At 41.9% G+C, this 27101-nt stretch overlaps 1 protein-coding gene across 2 annotated transcripts in view; it reads left to right on the top strand.

Moving 5' to 3' along the window:
- GYS2 (glycogen synthase 2) overlaps window positions 1-27101 on the top strand; it is a 589778-nt gene that overhangs the window by 435271 nt on the left and 127406 nt on the right. For both annotated transcript variants that reach the window (XM_078674071.1, XM_078674070.1), the window contains one exon: window positions 10798-10893. In XM_078674071.1, coding sequence (XP_078530197.1) covers window positions 10798-10893 — 96 coding nt within the window. The remainder of the gene's footprint in view (window positions 1-10797; window positions 10894-27101) is intronic.

Genomic DNA, 27101 nt, shown 5'->3' with positions numbered 1-27101 from the left:
GCCGGACAGGCCAGTGCGGGCATCAGGAGTTTCCCCGTTGAGTCGCCAGGGTGGGGGCTGCTTTTGAGCCTCTGGGGGGGCTGTTTTTGTTCCCGGGGTCGGCAATATCGGCCCCCTGTATTAAAATCGGCTGAAACCAGCCCTAGCAAGCAGCTCAGCCGCAACCCCCGCTCCACAGAGGGGCCGGCCACGCAGTTTGCCAGGGCCCGTTATGGTTTCCAGTCCAGCCCTGAGCGGCAGGTGCTGCTGCACCGGTCGCACCGCGGTAGAGCCGGCCCTGCAGTCAAGTCTATGGTGATTGCTTCAGGGAAGCTTAAGAGAAGTAATTAATATATTGTATTTGTGAATTATATTGGACAAACACTGGGCCCTTTGGAACCACAACTGCATTTTAAGCTTCCTTCCTCAGTGGTGTAATTATTGTAAGATAGCTCACCAGGTGAATGCACCAGCCTATCATTCCTTATGTTGATTTAGTTAATATTATGCTATGAAATTGATCAAAGTGACAATGCAGATACAATCTTAGATAAAACGCCAAATAAAGAACATCAAAATATAAACTGTAGACATAAAAACTCTACTACAACATATACCTATCATTCAGAACTCAAAACACACATCCAAAACATGTTTTTATAGAAATCAATGGACACGACAAAAGATGGGCTGGGAAAAAGGAAACAGAATCAAAAGAACAGATTTCGGACCCATAAAATTAATTTACTGCCAAGACAAGAAGATCAATTTGTTGAATAGAAGAAACACATCCTACCTGACCGGAAGAATTCTAAGCAAGCTAGAATGTATGAGGTGTAGTTAATATGAGTTCATTTTTATTTTGCACAAAGGACTTTCTTGATGTATGATTAAATATAATGGTTTTAACTATGATCAATATATTGTATAAAGATGCGAAGGGATTCCATCAAAGGCATGTCACATTTTCTTAATGATTATCTTGCACAAATTAAATTGTTGTATAAACATCAACAGTGTCTGTAGCACACTCTAGGTGCAATGGTACTAAACAAGGGCAACTAGGCTTATGATATGTAAAAAAATGTAGATTGGTGACCTTATAATTAGCTTTTGCGTACGATTGAATGAATTAAATATGATGGTTTTAACTACGATTAATATTTAGTATCAGGATGACAGAGGATTCCATCAAGGACTACTGTTTAGCATTTTTTCCCTCCGCCACACTTTTTACACTGTACTAGATGTGTTTCCAAATGTATGACTGTGATACTCAAATACATATCAGTTAAAAAAAGCCACTGACTGTAAGAGAGATGTATTCCCCTAAAGATTCCACACACTTGTCATACAATTCTCTCATCCATCAGCACATATTCCACATTACACCATCATCAGTATTCTAGTATTCTATAATAAAGTATTTTTGATATAACATTGACATCAAAACAGGCTTTACTGGTAAATACCATATTAACACTGGGGGGGGGTTGATCCGCAGCCTTCCTTTAGAAGGGTTCCATTCTTAAGAGAAAGACTCTATGTCACCACACTTTTGAGAGGAAGACTCATTGTCAGCAACCTCTATGTCTGTGATTGTAGGTGCACCATCATGTACAGGTCCAGCAGCTCCAATAAAGGTTCTGTCCTTGTTCTAATCAAACACCCCATCCACTGCAAACCCTTGCTCCAAAATAGTATTTCACGTGGAAGAGGGAACAGAACATTTAGCTATTCTTTTTAAGTTCCACACCCTTCCATCAGTTAGCCATATAGCATTGTTCAGGACTTCCATTAGCTCATAGAACCTACTTTCTTCTATTGGTACCTTACCGGATTTCTTTGCTCTTACTCATTGTGCCACTACATTTTCACATTTTTTTGTTTTTTGATACATGTGTAATTTCATACCAATCTTTTCTTTTAGTTTGCACTGATTCCAACCTCCCCTTTACTGGCTCCTCTGACCACTGTACAATACTAGATTTGAATAGCCATCCTGGTGTGTACTTGGCCCTTGGGTTTCTCCCTCTTTTTAAAACAAAAGTAGAATACCCAGTGGCTGCACTGACCAATACTCTGTACTTCCAACCCATCTTGTCCCACTGAACCTCCCATCCATCTTTGTTTTTACAGCACACTGAATAGTCTTCTTTATAACTAGGTTGAAGCACTCAACCATACCATTGCTGCTGGGCTTGTACAAGGCAGTTGTCTTATGCTTAATATATGGGGCCGTATTACATAAGTGCCTGAGGGCGCAACAGGCATTTGTGCCTGCTTTGCATGCCCCCGGGGCACCTTGGTATTACGAAAGGGGCCTCAAATGCTTATGCAGCCCTTTCTGTAATACAGATAGAGCTGGTGCACATAAAGCATCAGCGCCATCTTTGGGGGGCATTCCCTCATTTGCAAATGAGCGAAGCCTTTTGCCTCTGCTCACGCACCGTATTACGGACGTGGGCGCAGAGGCTAAGAAGCTTACAGGAGGCGCATTGAAAGTGCACCATCTAAAATGTTGTGAACTCTCAGTGCACCCCCTGATGGTATCCCTCTGGAGGGGGTTAAAGGGGGACCATGAACCCCAGAAATCCCCTTGCAGGTGTCACTGAATGCACTCGCCTGCAAAGGGATCTCTAATCCCCTTTAAAGTGCAGGCAGTTTGCCGCCTGCACTGTGAAAAAACAGAGCGGCTTCACAGAAACACTCTGCCATGTGGGCAGCGCGAGTTTGCGGCTGCCCTGCGGGCAGGGCATTCCACATAATAGGCTGCTCTTTCCCTGTTTGAGCCTGGTGCACCGGTTTATGGTGTGCCGGATGCAAACAGGGAAAGTGTGCCCTTTACATAATAGGGACCCTAATTTCTCAAAGTATTTTTGGGTTTTAATTGATGTAAATTATACCCCATTATCACTAAGTAAGTTCGCTGGAATACCTTCCTACAAACATACCTGATCTAGAAATTGCAAAACCTCGTTAATATCCACTTTCGCAGCAATTTTAAGGATAGACCAAGTAGAAAACATATCTATAAGTACTATGACATACTTGCGTTCCAAATGGTCCCATTATGCCAATAGCTACGATTCTTAGATGACATTTTTCTAATTTGGACCGAGTCGAAGACAACAAGCAGAAGATACAACAGCTCAACACATACAATCCCAGGATTCAGTTCACCCACATCATTGCAGAGAACAAAGTGCCATTTTTGGATGCGTTGGTGGTTAAATTAGAGAGAGGATTACATACTGAAGTATACACCAAACCTACTGAGAGGAATAATGCTTTAATGTACACGAGTTTTCACCCAAAGAAGCTGATAGAAAATCCACCGTTTTCACAGTTTTTGAGGATTGAGAACATTTGTTTGGTTCATGAGACAGGGGAATAGAATATGCTTATCTAAAAACTCAAATACCTAGCTAGAGGATATCCTGAGAGGTCTCTAATTGAGCAAAAAAGAACACATTTTAAAATTGGAGAGAAGCAAGATCCCGTCAAAACAAGAGAAACCTTAAGAAACTCGGCAAGTGTTTGTATCTAGATACTCTACTACATTGGCTGCCATGAGAAGGATAATAAATACAAGATGGGAACCTCTACAGAAGGAATCAGATTTTTATGGTATATTCAAATTGAATCCTCTACACACATAAACAAGATCTAAGAATTTAAAAGAATGCTTGGCAACTCTTGGACTTGCCCTTTTTGTAGGGTCCTCCATGAATATTTTGTCTTTCTCCTGATATTTTTTATGACCTGGTGTTGGTGGTTTTAGGACTCTGGACACTTTATCACTGCTGTCCAGTGTAAAGTGCATGTGCTCTCTATAGTAAAACATGTTAAGATTGGTTTAAACCTGTTTGGCTAATTTAATTTACCTGTCAGTCCCTTGTAACGCAGTATCCCAGATACCGAGGGCCAGTAAATTAAATGCTACTAGTGGGCTCGCAGCGCTGATTGCGAGCCCACCAAAGTAGCCTTTCAGACCTGTCACAGGCCTCTGCCATTGACAGCAACATCAAAACAAAAAGATAAAAGACAGGTGGAAGGAGCAAAGCGCTGTTTGACTTGCACACATTGTAACAATGTGATAACCGGCACCACAATTACTCGCTCAAGGATGGCTGAGAGTATACACTTATCTCATACAACTGACTGCAATTCAAGTAACCAGATTTACAGCATCAAATGCCCATGTGGCTTAATGTATGTAGGCAAGACTGAGCGAAAAATCAAAACGAGGATAACTGAGCACATACGTACGATTTGTACTCTAACCAGACATCTAACTTTGCCGTGTATTGGTCAGAAAAATGACATACTATATCTCAATTACATTTTCAAGTCATTGAGATAATGGAAAACAGGAAAAGACACCACAAAGTGTTTACTACAAATGGAAATACATTGGATCAAAAGTTAGATATACTACACCCCAAGGGTCTTAAGGACAGATTGGATATGAGTTGTTTCTTATGAATGGTGCCTTTTAATTAATTCAGTTATACAATGGTCACATTTCAGAAGACTTTAATACACTCCAGCTAAATCAAGTGATTATTCATTACCACAATTTATTTTTTGAAAAAGCAGAAACATGTAAGATGACTTGAAGAATAACATGCCCATCACTATGGGAGTACTAGTACAGTAAACACACAGGAATGGGATAATCACTATTCACTCACGGTAATGGCAGATGACACTGTTCACGAACAAGAATAAATGCGGGACTGATACAGATTACTGTCGCAGATTTTCAGAGCATTGATTATTGTTGTCAACTGCAGCACCACTCCAGTATGGCACATGATCATTGGAATACAGTGATGTAGGATGAAATAGTGCATCGTTACTATCGATGGTCTACTTACATAATTGGGAATGGAAAGTGGCAGGTCCGAAGAGGTGGTAAATATTGTTCGTTTGTTTGTTGGAGTTGAGAAGAGGTAGGACACATTCCAGTAGATTGTGTTAATCATCATTGTATAAATTAGTAGCATGTGATCTTTAAAGTCTATATGTATACTATTCCAAAATGGCGCAAGTGCACTGTGAAAATGGTGATAGGTTTCAAAAAGGTCCATCTTTTATGTTTACGATCCATTGACATATATTTGAATGGATAATGGGAGGTTTTACAAGGTCGACACTGGCGCTTTTAGACCGCTGGAGTTGAGATGCGGCAGGATATACTTTGAGGTATGAAGTCGATTTTCTGATAACGCAAGTTAAACAGCAGCAGCATGCTAGGATTCATGGTAATAGACAACTCTCGCTGATCGGATTTTTATTTTGCAGTATAGATCAAGATGCGTTTGTGCGGCCATCAAATATATTCAGATAATTAGAGTACTTGCCACAATTCAAGTAAGAGGATTAAGGGTTTACCTTGACATGTTAACAGCTCAAAAAATCGGGTGCACCTAAGGCTAGCGTCATGTTTATATGTTTACATATTTCTGGCAGGATAATCACATTAGAGAACAGTAAAGCAGCATTAACTTTGGATTTTTGAGTAAGCATGTGGAAGTACAGCACATATGGGTGTTTAGTAGGGGATTCCATTCACATTATTTCTTTAGTTTTGTTATCACTGAGAAAAAGTGGTGAGGTATTTTTTCTGTACACTGTTTTGTTGTTGTGTGTTCAATCATTATGTCATGAATTGCACAGTAGTGGTTATAATATATTGTATATGGCAGTTCGCCTGTGTAGTGTTTACACACAATTGTTTTACTGTTGACCACAGGTAGATTATTATGAGGAGAGTCACGCTACACACTGGTTTGGTTTCTAATCCTTTTATGTGGCACTTTAGCATGATTTGCATGGTTAGTTCACTTGTTACTTTACTGACCATCAGCTCTACGCAGTTTTTTAATTTCTGAAAGTTCAGAGACTTGAGGCCTTTACAAAAGAGTGATCATTATTACTTAAAGAACATACATTTGTTTTGCATTTTATGTTATACAATGTTTAATGCCAACCCCTGTACTTATTATTTTTCCTAACAGATGATCCCCCTGAAGAAGGGACAAGTTCCCCAAATGCATTGGGCATAATGATCAGTTATTGTTTTATGATCTAATGTTGTACTCTTGCAGAAGAAAGCAGAATACATGGAATCGGTTCACACAGTTGGACTTACATCAGTGAATGTTAATATTGTTATTGTTTGTGAAAATAAATTAAATAAATAATGGTAAAAAGATCTGAAAAGGTTTGTATTAATGTAACAAAATTTTGAAAAATGTATTTTGTGGATTTTGCTGATAGTGCACACTGTGTTCAAGTCCAGTTACTCGACTTTCCAAATTCATGTAAATTACGAATGACAGGCAGCATACGCTTCAGTGTAGCACATAGTGAAAATTGTTTTCAGAAAGTGTTTCAATACACATATTATAGGTAGAGCACTACTAATTTCTCTAAGTAGCTACGCAATCAAATGGGGAATTAGGAACATGCCTTATGCCTATTGGAGGTCTCAAGGTAACTAAGGATTTATCAGCTGTTTTACAGACCTGACAGTTACCAACATATCTCTCTATTTCCATGTCCATTCCAGGCCACCAGAATTATGTTTTAATGGCCAGTTTAGTCCAGACAAGGCCAAAATGTGCCTCATTACATAAATTACCCACTGATTTCCTTAGAGGCTGTGGTGGAATTACTCTCTCTTCCATATGTCCTCTCCATGCACACTAAGTTCATTTCTCACCTCTCAAAAAGGTTTAATCAAGTTTCTTATTTCTACCTTGCTTGGACACCCCTTTTCAAGATGTTCTCTAAACTTGGTCAACACCTCATCTTTTGTATACGCTACCTTCCATATGTATCTTTTGATACAAGTGTCTCCCTGGTCATGAACATATGCAATTTGGTCTGAATTCCACAATTCAACTTCCCACATTTCCAGTTGTTTAGGTATTCTCGGTAAGAAGTCAGCATTTACAATTTCCTTGCCAGGAACACATTCTGCTTTATAATTGTAATCCTGTAGTCTGACAGACAATCTCTCCAGCTTGGTAAACGTTTTCATGATGCTTTCAGATGTAAGCACTTTCACTAACGTTTTTTGATCGCACCTTAATGTGAAACATTTTCCCCACACACATGCTCTAAAATGAGCTGTCACCCAAACACAAGCCAGTGTTCCGTTTTCTGTTATGGAATATTTTTCTTTTGTAGGTGATCGTGATCTGGAGGCATAGGCGACCACATTCGCCTTCCTTTCCCTCTCTACCTGGGTTAAGACATCCCCAAACCCTTGCTGCTTGCATCATGGGTAATTGCACTGTGTGCATATGGGTCAAACCCTTTCAACGAAGCCACAATCGCAATGCACTCTTTCACACTACACAAATCCAACTCACAGTCAGGTGACCACTCAAAACTGCTCTTATGTTTTTCGCAATTGTCTTATGTTGTATGTTCTTGCTGTGGAATTTGGAATATACTAAGAGCCGAATTCTGCCAAACCTATAAATGGCCTGACCTCATCCCTGCTACTAGGAGCTGGTGATCTCTGAATGGCTTAGGTTTAATACCATCACCATTAATTACATGCCCTAGTTAGGAAATACTGCACTCTGCAAACGTACACTTCAAAGATTTGATGGTTAAACCCTTTGAACCCAAAAACTCTCAACACTGCCTCCAAAATTTTATCATGCTGTAACCTGTTTTCCCATACACAAGTATGTCATGTTGAAAACATTTGCACCCTTGATCTTTCCAAATCGTTGGTGTATTAACCATTGAAAAGCAGAGGTTTCCGATGCCAATCCTAATAGCATCCTCCTGAATTGATAACATCCGTGTGGTATGGTGCATGCAGTATAGTCTTTACTATCACTAGACAGTGGTATCTTGTGATACGCTGCAGATAAATAAATTTTCAAAAACCACTTGGCCCCTTTTAACAACAGCATTTTGTTTATCTTTGGCAGAGGAAATTGCTTAACTACAATATTGTTGTTCACATGGCGTAAATCAATGCATAACTTCAGTTTACCATTACTCCTACCTGCCACCACCAATGCGAAATCCATGCAGATGCCTCTATAGATTCTATTATTCATGCAACCACCAGTTTGTCGAATTCATTCACTACATCTTCTCTTAATGATATGGGAACATTTCTAACTTCAATTTTTTTGTTACAGCCCCTTCCTTGAGTCTGATTTTATGCTTGAATCCCCACAGTTTGCCAGTTTTTTTTGCAAATACAGTGGGACATTTAAAAAACATTATATCCCCTTCTTTCACACCTTCATCCATAACTAACTTCTGTTGTCTACCATTTGGATCAAGGATATTGTGTAACTCCTTCTGATCCTTCCAACTAAGCACAGATAGGCCCTTCTTAGAAACATACAGTTTCCCATATACACCATAAGATTTTTAATTCAGATTTGAACCAAATTCACCATATCCTCTCAATTTCTTTTCCCTCCATAACCCTCTAGTTTGATATCAGGAGGAAAGAGTTTCAAACCCTCTTTTTCCACAAAATGCTTCCTCCACACATCTTCATTTATAATAGTGTACGGTGAGCCGGAATCCGCATACATTTTGATACTGACTTCCCCAATCTTCATCCAACACTCAGGCTTACTTTGCACAACCTAACATCCATCTCTAACATTCAAAACCAGTTTTGTCTTGAACTCAAAATAACATTCCGACCTGCCTTCATCATTACTACTAGTGTCACCGTTGGATTCTACATACTCCCTTACACATTTAACCGATTTTGTTTGCCTCCTGCATACCTTTGCATAATTCCACAACATTTCACATGTTCTACACTTAATGTCTTTAGCTGGGCATGATTTTGCAAGCTTAGCACTTCCGCACCTATAGCACTTGGGTGGCTCTTTGTATACCTTGCACTACTAGGTGTATATATCTGTTTTGCTCTTGCTTTTATTTTAGCAACCTTCTTTAATGGTTCCTTTACTTCAGTCATAAATGCACTGGCACATGGTGTAATTGTCTCTGATTGGCACACAATGGCAAGCACATCGTCCAGACATGCATCCCCATTCAGCCATAGCTTTTCTTGAATTTGAGAATTTGAGGCATAACCACCTGATGACAGATCAAATCTTCTAACCAACCCCCAAACGCTTAATCTTTTGCCAACTTCCGTGATTCACTAACATAGTTGTCAATTGACTCAGACTTCAGTTGTTTCCTTTGAAAAAACTTGAACATTGTTAAACCAATGAAAACCTTTGGGGTAAAATAGTCAACGCAACTACTGAAAGCATTACTATCACCACCACCTGTAACAGTTTTGTTCATTTGGTTATACGTTTTTATTCCTTGCAGACCTCATTAATATAATTAAGAAAGCACTCTTTCCATTCAATCCATCTCAAAACTGGTTCTGATCCTGAAGGCCAAAATGCCGGCGGAGGACATAATGAAAATATTTGCCCCCTCATTATAAGAAGAAATACAGGGCACAAAGGAAGATAAATGTATATTATGTGGAATTGTTCAGTGTATGGCAATATGTAATAAACCACTGTCCATTCTTTACCACATAATAAATATGAACTCCATTCTCAAAATAATTTTTACATTTCTTATTCTCACCGTAGAGTCTGTATTTCAAATAAACACACCACTGGCCAGTCATAATGCAAACTGGCTTAATATCCACACCCAAGGTGAAACATGTTGTAAAGTGAAGCTAATACACACTAATACATAGACGTTGCGTGGTTAAAGCAAAACGCTGTACCAATGACGCGTAATTCATGAACAAACTATAGCGAACGTTGATACTTCACCCAAGATGGACACCTGCTTACACCATCATGTTGTGCCGATGGTGTCATTTGCATCCCAGTTCATTATGGCTGCTACATGCGTGTGTAATCACTTCTTCTGCTCCACCTCACTGCTTCTGTTAAGCCTCGTGCAATCACGTTACAAGCTCGTGAATTGGTAGCGGCTTACAGATTCACAGTCAAACGGCCAAATTAATGGTAGTAGACGCACGAGTCAAGATCAACAAAGACTGCGGGCACCGATACTAACAGCGTTATAGAGAATAAGCTCAGTAGTGAGTCATTCGCACTTGATTTCACCACTATATGTGCACCGATGATAAATATGCGTTGCTTTCTCCATGGTTGGCTGTTCACCCATCAATGTCGGCACTGTGAACCATTCTCAGCCTGCCACTTTCTTCCGCGATGTCCTCCAACTCGTCGCCAATTTTGCTATGAAGAATTCCACCACGCAGGTTCAGGTTTAATGCAGGTTTATCCATATATGAATAAGACGAGTACAAACTGGGACAACCTTCACAAAGTACCATCAGAGTCTGCATAACCGTTCCCTTAGAGATTCCACACATTTGTTATACAATTCTGTCATCTATCATCACACATTCCACATTCCACCCTTCCTCAGTATTCCATAATAAAGTATTTTTGACATAACACCGACATCAAAACAGGTTTTACTGGTAAATGTAGCTACATTTCATAGATCAACACTGGGAGGCAAATCTATCTTTGTAGATGTTGCAAAACTGTGGAACTTCCTTCAATCCAAAATAAAACGAGAAGTAATTACTGAAATTTAAGATGCTGATCAAGCTTAGTTGAATAGGATTAGTTTTTTTCTACATATTCAGCTGTTAATTTGAGCTCTGTGTTTTTACCAGGTCTAAGATATCTTCTGGTGTGTGTTTCTCCTTTATAAAGATCATAAATAAATGTATACATAAATAAGATAAAATGGAATAACCAATAAATAATATTCCTGTCTTCTGTTCAACAGCTGAGTGCACAGTGATGGGGATACCCAGTGTGACGACCAACCTCTCTGGCTTCGGGTGTTTTATGCAGGAACATGTAGCTGATCCTGCGTCTTACGGTAAGAATTTTGCACTACTCATGCTTCCTGTAATTGACACGTTTTCAACTGTAAATTAGAGGCTCAGTAAATCAAACCACTTTTGGTAGATTACATTAATGAAGTTACTCCCCAGAGGACACATAGCCATGCCCACCGGTATAATGTGGAAATGGGTTTCAAAACGATGTTACAAAATTGACTAACTTATGGATCTAGAAAAGGCAATTGTGCAGCTTAATGTGGCACATTCTCTGGCAGTATTGTTTTGCTCTTTTAATACTGTTTGGCCAAAGTTTTCACCTATTGGTATGGATTTAAGACACCAATACAGGTATCAGCAACTGATAGATGACTAACCTTTGCAAATGGTCTGATCCTGCACCATTTGTATTGCTTTGCCTATTAACTTGTTTGAGCAGAAACAAAGGTTTTTTTTAATCTGCAAACTATACAGCAAATGGTGGAATATGTAGGAGGTCTGGTAATTAGGAAGAATAAATGTAATCGCATGCTTGGTGAGTTAAATCACAATTCCAAGAACATGGGATTTTCCCCACACAGAGCTGTAATGATGCTAAGTTCAAGTTGGTACAATTGCAAACTCAGGCCCGCATTTAAAACGATTTGGCACAGGTCAGTGCTGCAACGAATCTTGATGCACTGCCCTACGTCGAAAGAAAAGAGCAGAAATGCAACATATTTATGAGGTATGGCGCATTCCTGTCCTTTTCCCCTACACTAGTGCACAATGAGCTGCCATGCACAAACGCTGGCACCCTTGTGCTATGGTCTGCATTGTAGGGGTGATTGTTTTTGTGCAGGAAAGAACACCTTCCTGCACAAAAACAGTCACAAGAGGTGTTTTAAGGATATTTATCCTTGTTGTGCCTCCCTAACGCCACCCCTGTAGCGGTGCTAGAATCTGACGATTTCATGTAAATCTGGGAATGCTTCAGATTCCATGGGTGTTGCACGGGAACACCCATGCAGTGTTCTGTGTGAAAGGGGCACATATTTACAAGGCCATGAAAATATGCTGTGGCGCATTGAGCCACCGAAGCATCAAAAAAGTGATGCTCCAGTGGTTAAAAAGTGCCGCTAGGGACCTTTTTGTAATTTGTAATTTTTAAAACATTATTTGTGACTGTTAGTTGTTCTTCACTGTGCAGAATATCAAGTACTAAAAAAAAGCACAAGCCACCCAGGAGCAGCACAATTCTTAGTGCCACAGCAGTATGTCACCCAGTGAAAAATGTATTACATATGGTTACTGGGTAAAGAAAAGGGTAGGGGTCATTACTTATGTGAAGGAGTTTGAAGAAACGAGATTTGTATGACGACTTAAGATTTGGAGATGGTACAGCATAATGCAAAGGGCCCTGGTATAAGAGGTTGGTTTATAAGGTATGTCTCTACCGAATGCAGAGGATTTATAGAGCAGTTAATGACAGCACACCAATATTCTGTGGACTTCACCATATTTCATAAGAAATACTAGCTCGCAAGAACAAGTGCACACAATATTTTCATGTTACTTGTAAACTAAACACGTGCTGAACATAGTCCACTTGTGAACCTGGATGGCTGGGATCCCCAATAATTGAGGAGGGAGCTTGAAAACACCCACTGATGCGTGAGATCTCAAACTGCATGCTTGACCTTCTGGGACATGATATCACCTGGGGCGGTCCTCCACTAGGGCAGATGAGCATCACCCGAGAAGCGAGAAACAGAAACATAAAAATACCATTTTATGTTTGGGCGCTGACTGTTTGGTAGGCCCTCTGAGGCTGACCAAACTAGTCATGCGCACTCTGCCTTTTCTCCATGTAGGCTGCATGCAGCCTACATGGAGAAAATGGCCTTCCCATAGCCGCCTGGCTGGTCGGCGCCCTGACCAATCACAATTCTGCCATTGCAGTGTTGTGATTAGCTTAGGGGAGGCGATGGGAGGGAGGCTGCCTGCTTCCTGGGTAGACGCAGGAGCAGGCCGGCAAAGAAGTTAAGTTAAGTTTTTAAAAGAAATTTGTTTAAATTAACCCCCCACCTATGTGACCCCGTCCCCACGCGACCCCCACCCCTCCACCTGCTAGTCATGCCGGCCGCGCCTTGATGTCACCCTAGCAAAAGGCTGGCGCAAGTTCAACTGCGGGTGCATCCCTTCTGTGAGGCCCTGGCTGACTGACAGTTTGTGCACATGCCTACCTTGCTGATCTTTTGAGAGCTGCAAAAGGGCATCGGAGATTCTGTTATTTGCTAGGGGAGGTGCGAGGTCCACTACATGTTCAGTGCTTCCTAAACATGAGACCTCACCAAGATGTTCATTGAGCAATGAGCATCACGTGTGAAGGGAGCAAAGCTTCCCTCTGATGTCATTTTATCTGTGTATCAGGGGTCAGCTTTCGTTCTCGGATTTTTTTTGCCATGATATTTATGGCTTATATGAAAAACTGATTTGATTGCGTCGCAGCAAAAAAAAAATTGTTTTGTAATTTTCTATCGACAATTTTACAGATATTTTCATCATAAAAACATGAGTAACATCTGTAATTTTACAATAAACAGATGAGTGAATTACTAAGAAATAGGGAATTCTTGTAATATGTGCCACATGTTAATGGAGAGAAGCAAATGCATTTGAAATACATATATAGTCATACATAGATATTAGTATATTAATAGTTAAAAAGCTCAGGGAAAAAAGGGGGTGAAAGGGGAAAGGGAGGGAGAACTACAAAGAAAGGTGAGAGCTAATATATATGAAAACGATATAATAATGATGATCATAAATCCACAGCACCATTTTTTATCTCTAAACTCTCGGAAATCTGGTTCCATAATATTACTTCATTGTTGGGACTCTTTTGTGCTTCTCCACAAATATAAATAATCTCATAATCGGATTCATTCACATATCTTGGTGTGAATTCAGTGATAGGTATTTTTATCACAGACCTTGGTGCACTATATTCTAGCATCGGTTACAGAGATGGTGGCCACACTTTATAAAACACTATCTGACAATACCTATAGTTGACATGCTGATCTTTCTGCTCCAAGGTCAACAGTTCCAGTAAAGACACTTGAATCTCTTTCATTCACTTTTTTACTACGGTTCATAGTGAGTCTCAAAAAAAAAAAAACCAATATATATATATATATATATATATATTCACTGAAAAAACCATAGGTTGTAGACCATATATAGTTAGGAATTAGCATTTAAAAAACCTTGAAAATTCACTGAAAAAACCATAGGTTATAGACCATATATAGTTAGGAATTAGCATTTAGAAAACCTTATTTTACTCACACAAAACCATTGAAATTCCATATATAGTTAGTTGCACTAACTATATATCGCGCACCCGCAATCCACTGCTGATGATGTCACATATTACATCATTCATGACATGGTCAGTGACATCACTGATGACATCACTGATGACATCATCTAGTGTCTGTGTGTTTTTGTAAAGTTTAAATACGTTTTACATATTGAAGAATGACTGGATGGATGGAAGACTGAGTGTGTGTGTGGCTGGCTGGGAGGTGTGTGACGCTGTGCATATCAATTTGTACTTGTATCAGTGATTGTATAAGAGACTAAGTATGTGTTAGTATATGTGTGAAAAGTATGGTGTTCTGTGTTTAACTATAGATGAGGAAATCGAAGTGTGATTGATTCTTCACAGGACTGACTAGGTGTATGAGTGCATATGATAGTGTTCTAATAATAACTGACTGTATGTATGAGTAATTGTATGGGTGAATGAGTGAATGTGTGTGTAGACGTACGAATCAGTGAGTGCGTATGTAGTAACTGGTATTGGTGTGTCATGATGTCATCAGTGATGTCATTTGAGATGTCATCAGTGATGTCATTTCAGATGTCATTAGTGATGTCATCAGTGATGTCACTGAAGTATGGTGTTCTGTGTTTAACTGTATAGATGAAGAAATGGAAGTGTGATTGATTCTTTACAGGACTGACTTGGTGTGTGAGTAACTCCATGGATGAGTGGCAGTGTGTGACTGTCTGCATAGGTGTATGAGTGCATATGATAGTGTTGTAATAATGAGTGACTGTATGTATGAGTGATTGTATGGGTGAATGAGTGAATGTGTGTGTAGACGTAGGAATCAGTGAGTGCGTATGTAGTAACTGGTATTGGTGTGTCATGATGTCATCAGTGATGTCATTTGAGATGTCATCAGTGATGTCATCGGTGATGTCATTTGAGATGTCATCAGTGATGTCATCAGTGATGTCACTGACCATGTCATGAATGATGTAATATGTGACATCATCAGCAGTGGATTGCGGGTGCGCGATATATAGTTAGTGCAACTAACTATATATGGAATTTCAATGGTTTTGTGTGAGTAAAATAAGGTTTTCTAAATGCTAATTCCTAACTATATATGGTCTATAACCTATGGTTTTTTCAGTGAATTTTCAAGGTTTTGTAAATGCTAATTCCTAACTATATATGGTCTATAACCTATGGTTTTTTCAGTGAATTTCATTGTTTTTTTAACAGCTAATATCTGTAGCTGTAAAATGTATTCTTCTTTAAATCCAAAAATATATTTTATATGTTTATTAATAATTTTTTTTTTAATATTTTTTTTTCTTCGTTCCCGCTTCGCGAATCGGGAAGCTTCCCGTTAGCTGACCTTGATGCCGCGAAATAGACCGCGAGCCGGTAAACGTTTCTTTACCGCAACTGCCGCGTTAGAAAACAACATCGTGACGCCTCCCGTCCGCATGACGTTTCGCGTTGTCGCATGATACGTCATATGACGTGCTACGTTAGCGAACTGGTACGCTTACCGAGTCGCAAAGCACAGGTTTCTGGAAGCAAACCGGGAGGCCCTGCAAAGCGCTTAACGTAAACACAGCAGGTCATGTGACTTGGTAATAACACTTTTCATTGGTTCATTTCACTTTTGGTTTCCTAATGATGTAAGACTAGGTCATATAATCTAAAATGAACACTTTTCATTGGTTGAGAACTATTGTTTTTCCCAAATGATGAAAATCCCTCCTTCTTTCCTCACTCTGACTTTCATCATTGTGAGAGAAAGACCCTTTGTTACCAGTGAGCAATGGCTTCTTTAGTAGCTTCAGCTGGTGCTTCCCCACCACCTCCACCACATCCAAGGAAGAGTGGACCACCTGCTCAAGTTATAATTCAGCAAGAAGAGGAAGAAGAGGAACAGGACGACGAGCACGAAGAGAGGCACTTTTTGCCTGAGGAGCCCAGGACGTCTCACCGGAAAGAAAACTTCATTTGGCAATTTTTTTAAATTCCCAAAGGTCAGAAAAAAGTAAATGCAAGATACGTAACTTGCCTTATATGTCAAGATAGACTGTCCAGAGGGACCGACAAAAAATACAGTTTCGGAAACTACACAATGCATTGCCATATGACTAGGTGGCATCCTAACAACTACAGTGCTGCACAGTTTCGTAACGACCTAGATAATCTCCCTATTATGGCCAGAAGATCTGTTGTACCGGAAGTAACGGGACCAGAGGGCAGGGAGATGGTGCCAAATATACAAACGAGATTTCATGAAGTAAAACAAGTCTGCGTATATTGCAGTGGATTCATTTGCTACGGAGAAAGAAGCATCACTCTGATCAACAGAGCTATTGACTATCATATGCAAGTTTGTACGAAACGCCCCAAATAATAAATACTTTTTTTTTGTTTTGTTGCTCCTGTTGAGCCCTTTACAATGAATCGTTTTCATTGCCCCCTCCAAGAAAAACCAAAAAAAATATAAAACTGTTCAGAAAAATTCAAAAAAAGTAAAAAAATATTCAGAAAAATAATTAAAAAAATATAAAACAACAAAAACAATTAAAAAAAAAGTTCTTTTCAGAACTACCTCCCCGTTATTAAAAAATTGGTACAATATTTGGAACTGTGCCAACCTCTATTTCTCGTAGTTCGCTTCCCAGTTCGCTCGCCGGTACGCGAACCGGAAGTGAACCAAAAATTTTTTTTTAAAAAAAGAACAGTAAGTATAAGGGAAGGAAACAGACACTTATGTTAAAAGAAAGACAGCTATAGGGGAGTAAACTAGAGATACTATTACCCGTAATCCACTGCTGATGATGTCACATATTACATCATTCATGACATGCTCAGTCACATCATCAGCAGAGGATTGCGGGTTTTTTGGCAACGTGCCTTATCCACGGTTTAATAACGCTGCCTTTTGCTTTATATAAGTTTTCAAATTGTATGAAATATATACCAATAGGTCGTTATGAACCTTTAGGTAGTGCTTTTCTTCATGAGGTCTGGTCGCTTCCATACACATACAGATGTTTCAAAGATGATCAAGAAGTTTATCTGAATGGAGAGGAATGCACTGAGACGCCAGATCATTCACTAATGTGTAGGCACATACAGTTACACGGTTCATGCAACAAACACCGACCAAATATGGCTTGCGTGTTGCAAGGCACGCCAGTTCCTGCTATCATCCCCACGTTCAAGTTGTTGGAAAATGGTAGTTATTTGATGCTCAATAATGAAGATTGTTCTGGGTTAATTAAAAGTATTCCTTTTATCGTAACAGTAAGTGAACGGGTTATTTGCTGCAGAAATGTTCTATTTCCTCCCACACATGAACATAGGGAGTTTTCAATCTGGCCACAAATACCAACCTTGGGAGCAGATTTCAACGGCATGGCAAGAATAAGAGCTCTTTTGTCTCAGAGAGAGGTGGCCTTGAGTTCGGCCCGTGAAACTTTCGTGCTTCACATAGCGAACACCCGTACAGAGGTGCAGACCCTTTTCAATACTGATTCGCCTTTCCATTTCAGCAAGATGGTTCGGACTATCTTTAACGCGTCCTCCACAAAGGCCCTGGCGCACTTTTTTAAAGTTGTTACCAGTGGTCTCGTGACTTCATTTGAGAAAATCTTTGGAGTCATCCCTGCTTTCTTTCATTCTATTTTTTCCACTGTGCTTCGTGGATTCCCATTTTTACTTGCATTACCAGCGGACGCTCTTGTGCTTTTTTACATTTTTAAATATGGATGTCCCTCCTGTGCAAGCTCCCGCCCTGCAGCTGCTGACACTGTTCCGCAATCGCATGCTAGAATATTATGGCACAATGCCGTTGGCGATATTAAGCACGGCATATGGATTATCTTTTCGATTCTCCTACTTCACCTGTGTCCAGCCTGTATTTCACTGCCTGACCTGTGATTTCCATTGGGCCATTGATTTGTGTCTCTGCGGACCGGTTTCTCCTGACGTCGACTGTAATCAGCTGATGACTCCTATCATTACTCACGAGTTGGTTTGTCCTGGCGAAAGGATTATGGCTGTGGCATTGATGCATGGACTAATTGGTCCCTGGAATTTACTGGCAGCAACACAGTCTTTCTTGGAACAGAGCTTTCTTGAAAACCCACCGAGCTGTCCTCTGATGGTGATAGAGGATCCGGTGCTGGGAGAGCACGTATGTTCTTTTCCGCTTTTAAATTGGATGGCTGAACTCTTTTCGGATGAAGACGGTGACTTCCTATTGGAGGCTGTTGCAGCTTATTTTGCATACACAGTTATGTCATAGACCTTTTTCATGTTTGATATGCTGAGTACTAGCATTTCATTGACAATTCATTGACTTATTTGTCAAGTTTTTATTATTTAGCTTGCCTATTGGCTTAAGACTCGATAAAGTACTTGGCTGTTTTATTTTTCTTTAGCATTAAATTTTCCTAGTTTTTAATGTTTTACCTTGCGGACCGTCCACATATAAAGTTGCAATCTGCTCTCATGAGATGGCACTTCTATTATCTTATTCAGTTCGTTTCCGGATCATGGGGAGGTGTCATCTAGGTCCTGGATATCTTTACACTGTGTTAAGTTAGCATGGGCTCATTACCGGTTTAAACGCCATTTTTCCTTTTTTGCAACTTCTGCACACGACACTTAGTTGTTGCTTTAGCTTTCAACCTAGTAGTTCATCGTGGTTTACATGAGAATAATATGTTATTGCTCTACTATCTGCTTTGCTTGTTAAACTATATCTGTACAGCGAGTGCTGAAGTTTCAAGAACAACACGATACAGAATTGTTATGAGGTCTGATCTCCACGACTTCATACTCATAACATAAGTGCAGCTTCTGCCAATTCTGGGCATGAGGCGGGTTTTATATTGCTTTGCCGAACACACATACACAACAGTTGATGCGGTTCACATGAAGAGAGAGCTGGTGTATGCTGATGTGATTCCTTCAAATCTAAGACACTAAAGTATGGGCACGCCCTAAACCAACACAAACAGACCTTCTTAGCAAATAATATAATATGTGTATTAGGGAGGGTGATATAAGCAGCCGCGGGCCGTGGAGGGAGTTACGGTGGGGCAGGGAGGCGTAACTCCCTCCACGGCCCGTGGCTGCTTATAAGTGTTGCTAACTCTTATTCATTTACAGCATGTTAACATACTGTCACCATTCGCTTTTTATGTACTAGTAACTATGCTGGTAATTTTGCTACTGATAATATGTGTACTTGTATTATCTAAGATACTACGCCTGAGAAGACGGCATTAGTAAATAAACATTTCAAATACACATGTGTTCTTCTTAACTCCATGTTCTGGTTTCTAAGAAATATATAACGACCGACTGTTCATGAGTTCCACGTATCCTGAGGTACTATAAGTTCATATTCTGGATTGTCTAAACATTGAGAGTTTGTTATATCCAATGTGACACTGTACCTAGCTTGCTAAGGGGTTTTTGATTACTAAGGTGAGTTTTGGGGCACCCTAATTCGCCGAGGTTCCAATCCTCTGTCCACAGTTCTGTGTGAGAACAGAAACCCTGCGACAGGGGCACCCCCGACCCTTGCTTGAGCTTCATCACACTTGCGATACAACTCCAGCAATGCGCCACCTTTACGGCACAGATACATCACGCATCTGTGCTGTTTTTGCCCCATGATGCGCCGCATTGTAAATGCAGCACACCATAGGTGACGGAACAGCGGCACAGAATGACTAACACATCCCTGGTGATGCGCCAGTCATCATAAATCTATCCCTATGCTTCTTATCTTGTTAGAGATGAACCGCCATATGTATCATCAAAGTTTTTTGCATTTCCTAAATAGCGAACTTTAAGGAATAAATAGCGATTCTTTACCATTCCTAGTTTGCGATGAGCTATTTGCTAATTACAAATTACCCATTAATTTTCTTCATTTCCATAGGGCGGTTGGACTCACTTTTAGCTCGAACGGCTGAATGGATTTCCACGAAACTTGGCAAAATTGTAGGGACTGGTAGCCCGATGTGCCTTTGCTATGTCTCAAGATATATGCTCCAGTGGTTTTTACGAAAATTAACTTTGAAAAATATATATTGGGCTACATTGGCCTATATATATGTTGGAGCCCAAATGTAGCCCAATGTAGCCCAATGAAGCCCAATGAAGCCCAATGTAGCCCAATGTAGCCCAAAGATGGCCGCCAGAGACAAAAAAACAAATGTAGCCCAAATATCAGCCAGATGTAGCCCAACTATAGCCCAGTGACAGAATGACCAATCAGCTTCGCAAACCTCCGTTACGCGAAGCGGAGCGCTGTTACAGATATATATCTTTTTTTGAACGTTAATTTCTCAAAATCCACTGGAGCACATATAATGAGACCTAGCAAAGGCACATCGGGCTACCAGTCCCTAATATTTTACCAAGTTTCGTGCAAATCCATTCAGCCGTTCGATTATTATTATTATTTTTTTTTTTGCCCCGCGGGGCCCTTTTAAAACCTCCACATCAAACCTAGGGGGTCAGCGAGGATCTACTATGCCCCCTTATGGTCATTTGCCCCTTCGCTTTGGCCTCCTCTTGTCTCTCGATCCTACCGAGAGACAAGATGGCGGCCACTACGGACTGTTTGGAATGTTTACAGACGGCGGAGAACCAATCAGCTTCCCTTCACAAAGCTCCGTTGCGCGAAAAGTACGCGTACTGGAGCGCTGCCCGGTCCGCTGTTACAGATATATATCTTTTTTTAAACGTTAATTTCTCAAAATCCACTGTAGCACATATATTGAGACCTACAAAAGGCACATCGGGCTACCAGTCCCTACAATTTTGCCAAGTTTCGTGCAAATCCATTCAGCCGTTCGGGCTAAAAGTGAGGCCAACCGCCCTATGGAAAACTCAATGTTAAAAACACGTTTTGGGACCCCCCTTTTTTCTCGACCCCCCCCCTGGACGAACCCCCCCCCCAAATTTCAGGGGCTGCTCAGAAACAAAATGTGCCATTTTCCTGAAAATTTCAGCCAATTCCGTCCACAAACGCCAAAGTTATTTGACATAGAATTTTCAAAAATCCCATAGGAAAAAAATCCTAACTATATATACCTACTGGCGACCGCCAGTAGGTAATATATATATATATATATATATATATATATATATATATATATATATATATATATATATATATATATATATATATATATATATATATATATATATATATATATATATATATATATATATATATATATATATTAATAGTGTCACCTACACCGTTCTGGTGACATGAATGCTGCTTTGGATAAAAAAAATGCGCCAACAGATATAATGCAATTTTATCAACTTAGATTATTGCCCTCAAATGCACTTGAATATAATTGTTTTAAGGCGCACACTTGAGGACCTTCGTCATAACATAGATCAGGTGACAAGAAACTAAATTTACAGAACTGCTAAACGTCCATGAACATTACAATAAATTGTTCCATATCCTAGGAGGTAATAACAAGTAGTACTGCACCCTACCTCATGGTCACTGCATCGCCAATTTGGAAATGAGGAAGAAAAAATAAAAGATCAGTGTTGGAAATTTGCCATTTCTGCATGGTCACCCCTAATATTTGCCTTCTGTTGTTGAACCAGTTTTTTTGCCATAGTTTTCTGAGCACTAGTGGTAAAGATCTTGAGACTTCCCTTTCAAATGTTAAAATTAGTGTACATCTGATTGGCACCTTTAATTTGCTTATAGGTTTTAGTATATGGTACCACCTGTATGTAGGGCCTGCAAATTAAATGTTACTAGTGGGCTACCGCACTCACTAAGTGGCACTGTAAAATATGTCTCAAGCCTGCCTTTAGAGACTGGGTGTGCAGTTTTAAACTACCATTTCGACCTGGCAAAACAAACCATTTGCCATGCCTAAACCTTACATTTGTAAAGCTTTTAAGCCACCCAAAAGTCAGGCCCCAAATGCCCAGAGGGCAATTAAAAAGTTGGACATGTATATTTAATGTTTTACCTGTCCTGCTACTGAAAAACCTCCAAAGTCGTTTTTTACTCTGGCATGGCTGGCTCTCTCATAGTGTAACACTGATTTGCACTGTTACATTTAATACAAGCTAAATTCAGTTTGAGAGTAGCTAGAAAAATGGTTCAAATGTTCATTTTAATAGTAATTCAAAGTCCTACTTAGTTGTCAAGTTGAATTTTATATTACTATTTTAGAAATTACACCTTTAGAAAGTTGTCATTTTCCACTTTTAGAAAGTTGTAATTTTCCTTCCTAAAATCAAAATGCTTTCCTGCCAGTGTCCAGGTGTCACCTCAATGCTGATGAGATGTGTAGTGCTGCCAGACAATAGACAAAGGGTTCTGGATGGTGGGGGACTCCTCCCTTCACAGGATGGCCTGGCGTGCCTGCCAAGCTCCGAACTGAACTTCAGGGAAGGTCTACATAGTCACTGCCAAATGAATCTCACATCTTGGTTTGCTTCCCCTTTGTCTCTCCAGTCAGACTGGCACCACACCCAGTGGGAGGGGAGGGACTGACCAGAACTGGTTTAGGGGGAGGAAAAAGGATTTCTCTCCACCACAGTCTGGCACTGGGTATACAAGTGGCATCCTCAGAACCTCAATCAATCAATCAATCAACAAGATTTGTAAAGCACGCTACTCTCCCGCAAGGGTCTCAAGGCGCTGAGGGGGGGTGGTCGTTACTGCTCGAACAGCCAGGTCTTGAGTTGTTTCCTGAAGGAGAGATGGTCCTGGGTCAGCCGAAGGTGAGTGGGGAGGGAGTTCCATGTCTTGGCCGCCGGGTAGGAAAAGGATCTTCCTCAGACGGTGGATTTGCGAGTACGTGGGACGGAGGCGAGGGCGAGGCTGGCGGATCGGAGCTGGCGGGTGGGTGTGTAGAATGTGAGGCGGCTGTTGAGGTACTTTGGGCCCGTGTCATGGAGAGCCTTGTGTGCGTGGGTGAGGAGTCTGAACGTGATCCTCTTGCTGACGGGGAGCCAGTGCAGGTCTTTCAGGTGGGCAGAGATGTGGCTGTGGCGAGGGATGTCCAGGATGAGACGTGCTGAGGCGTTCTGTATGCGCTGGAGTCTTTTCTGGATTTTGGCAGTGGTGCCAGCGTAGAGGGTGTTCCCGTAGTCCAGACGGCTGGTGATGAGGGCCTGGGTGACCGTCTTCCTGGTTTCGGTGGGGATCCATCGGAAGATCTTTTGGAGCATGCGCAGGGTGTTGAAGCAGGAGGACGAGACGGCGTTGACTTGCTTGGTCATCGTGAGGGAGGAGTCTAGGATGAAGCCCAGGTTGCGTGCGTGGTCCGTTGGCTTGGGTGCAGTGCCCAGGACAGGGGGCCACCAGGAGTCATCCCAGGCAGAAGGGGAAGGTCCGAGGATGAGGACTTCCGTCTTGTCTGAGTTCAGTTTCAGACGGCTGATCTTCATCCATTCCGCGACGTCTTTCATTCCTTCCTGGAGGCTGGCTTTGGTGGTGGCGGGGTTGTTGGTGAGGGAGAGGATCAACTGGGTGTCGTCGGCATAGTAGATGATGTTGGGGTTGTGTTGGCGAGCGATGGCTGCGAGAGGACTCATGTAGACGTTGGAGAGGGTGGGGCTGAGTGAGGATCCTTGCGGAACGCCGCAGATGACTTCGGTGGTCACGGATCGGAACCGGGGGAGGCGGACTCTCTGGGTTCTTCCGGCGAGGAATGAGATGATCCACTCCAGTGCCGCTCCTTGGATTCCGGTGTTGCTGAGGCGGTGTATCAGGGTGCAGTGGCATACGGTGTCGAAGGCTGCTGAGAGGTCCAGAAGGATGAGGGCAGCAGTTTCCCCGTTGTCGAGCAGGGACCTGATGTCGTTGGTGGCTGCGATGAGGGCAGTCTCAGTGCTGTGTTTTGCTCGGAAGCTGGACTGTGAGGGGTCGAGGGATCCGTTGGTCTCGAGGAAGGCGGAGAGTTGTCTGTTGACCGTCTTCTCAATGACTTTGGCTGGAAAGGGGAGGAGCAAGATGGGGCGGAAATTCTTGAGGTCCGTGGGGTCCGCGATGGGTTTCTTCAGGAGGGCGCTCAGCTCTGCATGTTTCCAGCTCTCCGGGAAGGTGGCGGATGCGAATGAGCTGTTGATGCTGTTCCGGAGTTGGGGTGTGATGATGGAGTCGCCTTTTTTGAAGATGTGGTGTGGGCAGGAGTCGGTAGGGGAGCCGGAGTGGATGGTGTTCATCAGGCGGGTTGTGTCTTCGGTGCTGACAGGGGTCCAGGTGCAGAGGGTGGTGGTGGGGTCGCTGGTTCACTGGTTGGGTGCGTGGTGGGCGCGCCGAAGCTGTTGTGTATGTCGGCGATCTTGCGGTGAAAGAACGAGGTGAGTGAGCCGCAGAGGTCTTGCGAGGGTGTGATATCGTTGTTGCAGGTGCTGGGGTTGGAGAGCTCTTTGATGATGCTGAAGAGTTCCTTGCTGTTGTGGGTGTTGTTGTCCAGTCGTTCTTTGAATGTTGTCTTCTTGGTGGTGCGGATCAGCTGGTGGTGTTTGCGGGTGGCGTTCTTGAGGGCTGTCATGTTTTCTGCTGTCTGGTCGTGGCGCCAGGCTTTCTCGAGGGTGCGGCAGGTTTTCTTTGAGTTTTTGAGGTCGTTGGTAAACCACGAGGCTTTCCTGCTGCCGGGTCTGCTGGGAGGATTCTTCAGTGGTGCGAGTTCGTGGGCGCAGTAGGTGAGCCACTGTGTGAGGTTGCGGGCTGCTTCGTTGGGGTCCGTGGTGTGGGTGGGCGGGTTCTGGCTGAGGGTGGGGGTGAGCTGGTCGGCGGTGATCTTGCTCCAGCTTCTGCTGGGAACCTGTTGCCCGTGGTGGTGGTTGTGGTTCTCCTGAAGTTGAAGTGGACGCAGCTGTGGTCTGTCCAGTGTAGTCCGGTGGAGTGGCTGAAGGAGATGTGCTTGCTGGAGGAAAAGACGGGGTCAAGCGTGTGGCCGGCGTAGTGGGTGGGGGTGTTCACCAGTTGCTTGAGTCCGAGGTTGGCGAGGTTGTCCAGCAGGGCGGTGGTGTTGCAGTCCTTGTTGTTCTCTAGGTGGAAGTTGAGATCTCCTAGGAGGATGTATTCTGAGGAGGTGAGGGCGTGTGGACTGACGAAGTCTGCGATGGTTTCGCTGAATTGTGTGCGTGGTCCCGGGGGTCTGTAGAGCACTCCTAGACCTGTGAGGAATCAGAGGAATAACTGCCCTGCTGTCTAAATCCTGAAGGAAGACTGGGCCTGTTTACCTTGAACCCTATAAGTGTCTCCAAGAGTCAGTTGGCTGCCCTCCTGTTTGAGCTACGGCGACAGAACAAGCTTCCAGAGGCCTCTTCACATGCAACTGAACAATTCCAACTGAACTGGACCCTGTTGCTGGCCTCAGTTGGAGTGAGTCCTAACCCCCAAGTGGTTTCTACGAGGTCCTGGACCTTTGGCTGGTGTTATTGTGTACTTCTCCTATCCCAAAACTGCATGAGGTGGGACTTATAAACTGTTTGACAACTTCCTGCCCGGAGAACTGAACTAAAACTGAATTACAGTCGAATTTGCAGCCATTGATGGCAAATTGACGGTCGGTCTGTCCTTGCTGGTTTGCCCCGCTGAAGGGAGATCTGATTTCCAGAAAGATTTCTAAGGCTGAACTTAGAGGAAGGACTTCATCAGGACTTTCACTCAGCAGTATCTGTTGGATTTCAAGGCCTATCTAGGCTCGGACTTCGCCTGCTTACAGCTTTCACCCCTTCATCAACGACCGCACTGGGACCCTACTCTTTAGCAACTTGCCATCATCAACACAGCTTCTGATCCAGCTTAGAGCTTGACCCACCAATAGCTAATGGATGACCACTTTTCCTCCATAAAATTTTCTAAGTACGATGGTAAACTTTCCACTGGTCCAAACCTGGACCTTAAATCCGATCTGCAGTCCATCTCGATCTGCCTTAACTTTTGATCCGGTCTAATATGGCAAAATAATCGTCTTTGCTGCTAAGTGGTTTTGGCACTATTTTTCATTTAAACTTTAAAAATTCATATCTCTGGTTCTACATAATGGATTTGTGTTGCTTTGGTGATATTTAGTTTATTGAAACAGTCTCCATTTTTCTAAGTGTGTTTGGGGTTATTCTTAAGTTGTGTACCACATGAGTACAATATAAATACTATTCACATTGTGTCTAAGTTAAGCCTGACTACTTTGTGCCAAGTAACTAGATGGTTAAGTGCAGGTGTATTTAGTTACTTTATTGGTATACCCTGATAAGAATAGTAATTATTATATGAGGTGGGTTCTCATCCCCTCAACCAATACACCCATTTCCTACATTAAGGAAGTATGCCTTCTCAAGGAACCGCAACCTCAATAGATCAGATTTGCTCTAGGTCCAAACAACCTGTACTAACCCAAATATTCAGGTGATTTGGGGTTTGGAGGCCCACAAACTTTTCCAAACTTTGAATACCTGGTTTGCTCGGCCTGACTTTAATGTATTTAAACTTAATGAATTATTTATTACAATGATATGCCCTCCGAGGGTGGGCACAACCCAATGGGCTGCACAAAAGCGCTACCCCGTCTAACACTCTTGGCATTACAATAAGTAATAAGACTCTGATGGGAGGGTCTCGAATTTTGTGGCCAGAATCGACAAACAAATATCCGAACGTTACCAGTGACTGTCAGTCTGTTTTAGCTAAAAAAGGCCTGTCCCTCATTCATTCCTTCACATTTTACAATTTGCAAAAGAACTGTAAGGCTCCTCCCAGCACGGCGCCAACTCAATGAAGGCTGTCCACACTCACTGTACATTCTTATATCCAGCCTTCCCCTATACTAAGTACAATGATCTGTTTCTTGCCATCTGGAACATACTTTTGTAGTTCATTGTTACAAATAAGCCCCATTCACAGGA

The sequence above is a fragment of the Lissotriton helveticus genome, chromosome 1_1 (assembly GCF_964261635.1).
Source record: "Lissotriton helveticus chromosome 1_1, aLisHel1.1, whole genome shotgun sequence".
Taxonomy (NCBI): domain Eukaryota; kingdom Metazoa; phylum Chordata; class Amphibia; order Caudata; family Salamandridae; genus Lissotriton; species Lissotriton helveticus.
This window is presented reverse-complemented; position numbering and strand designations above follow the sequence as displayed.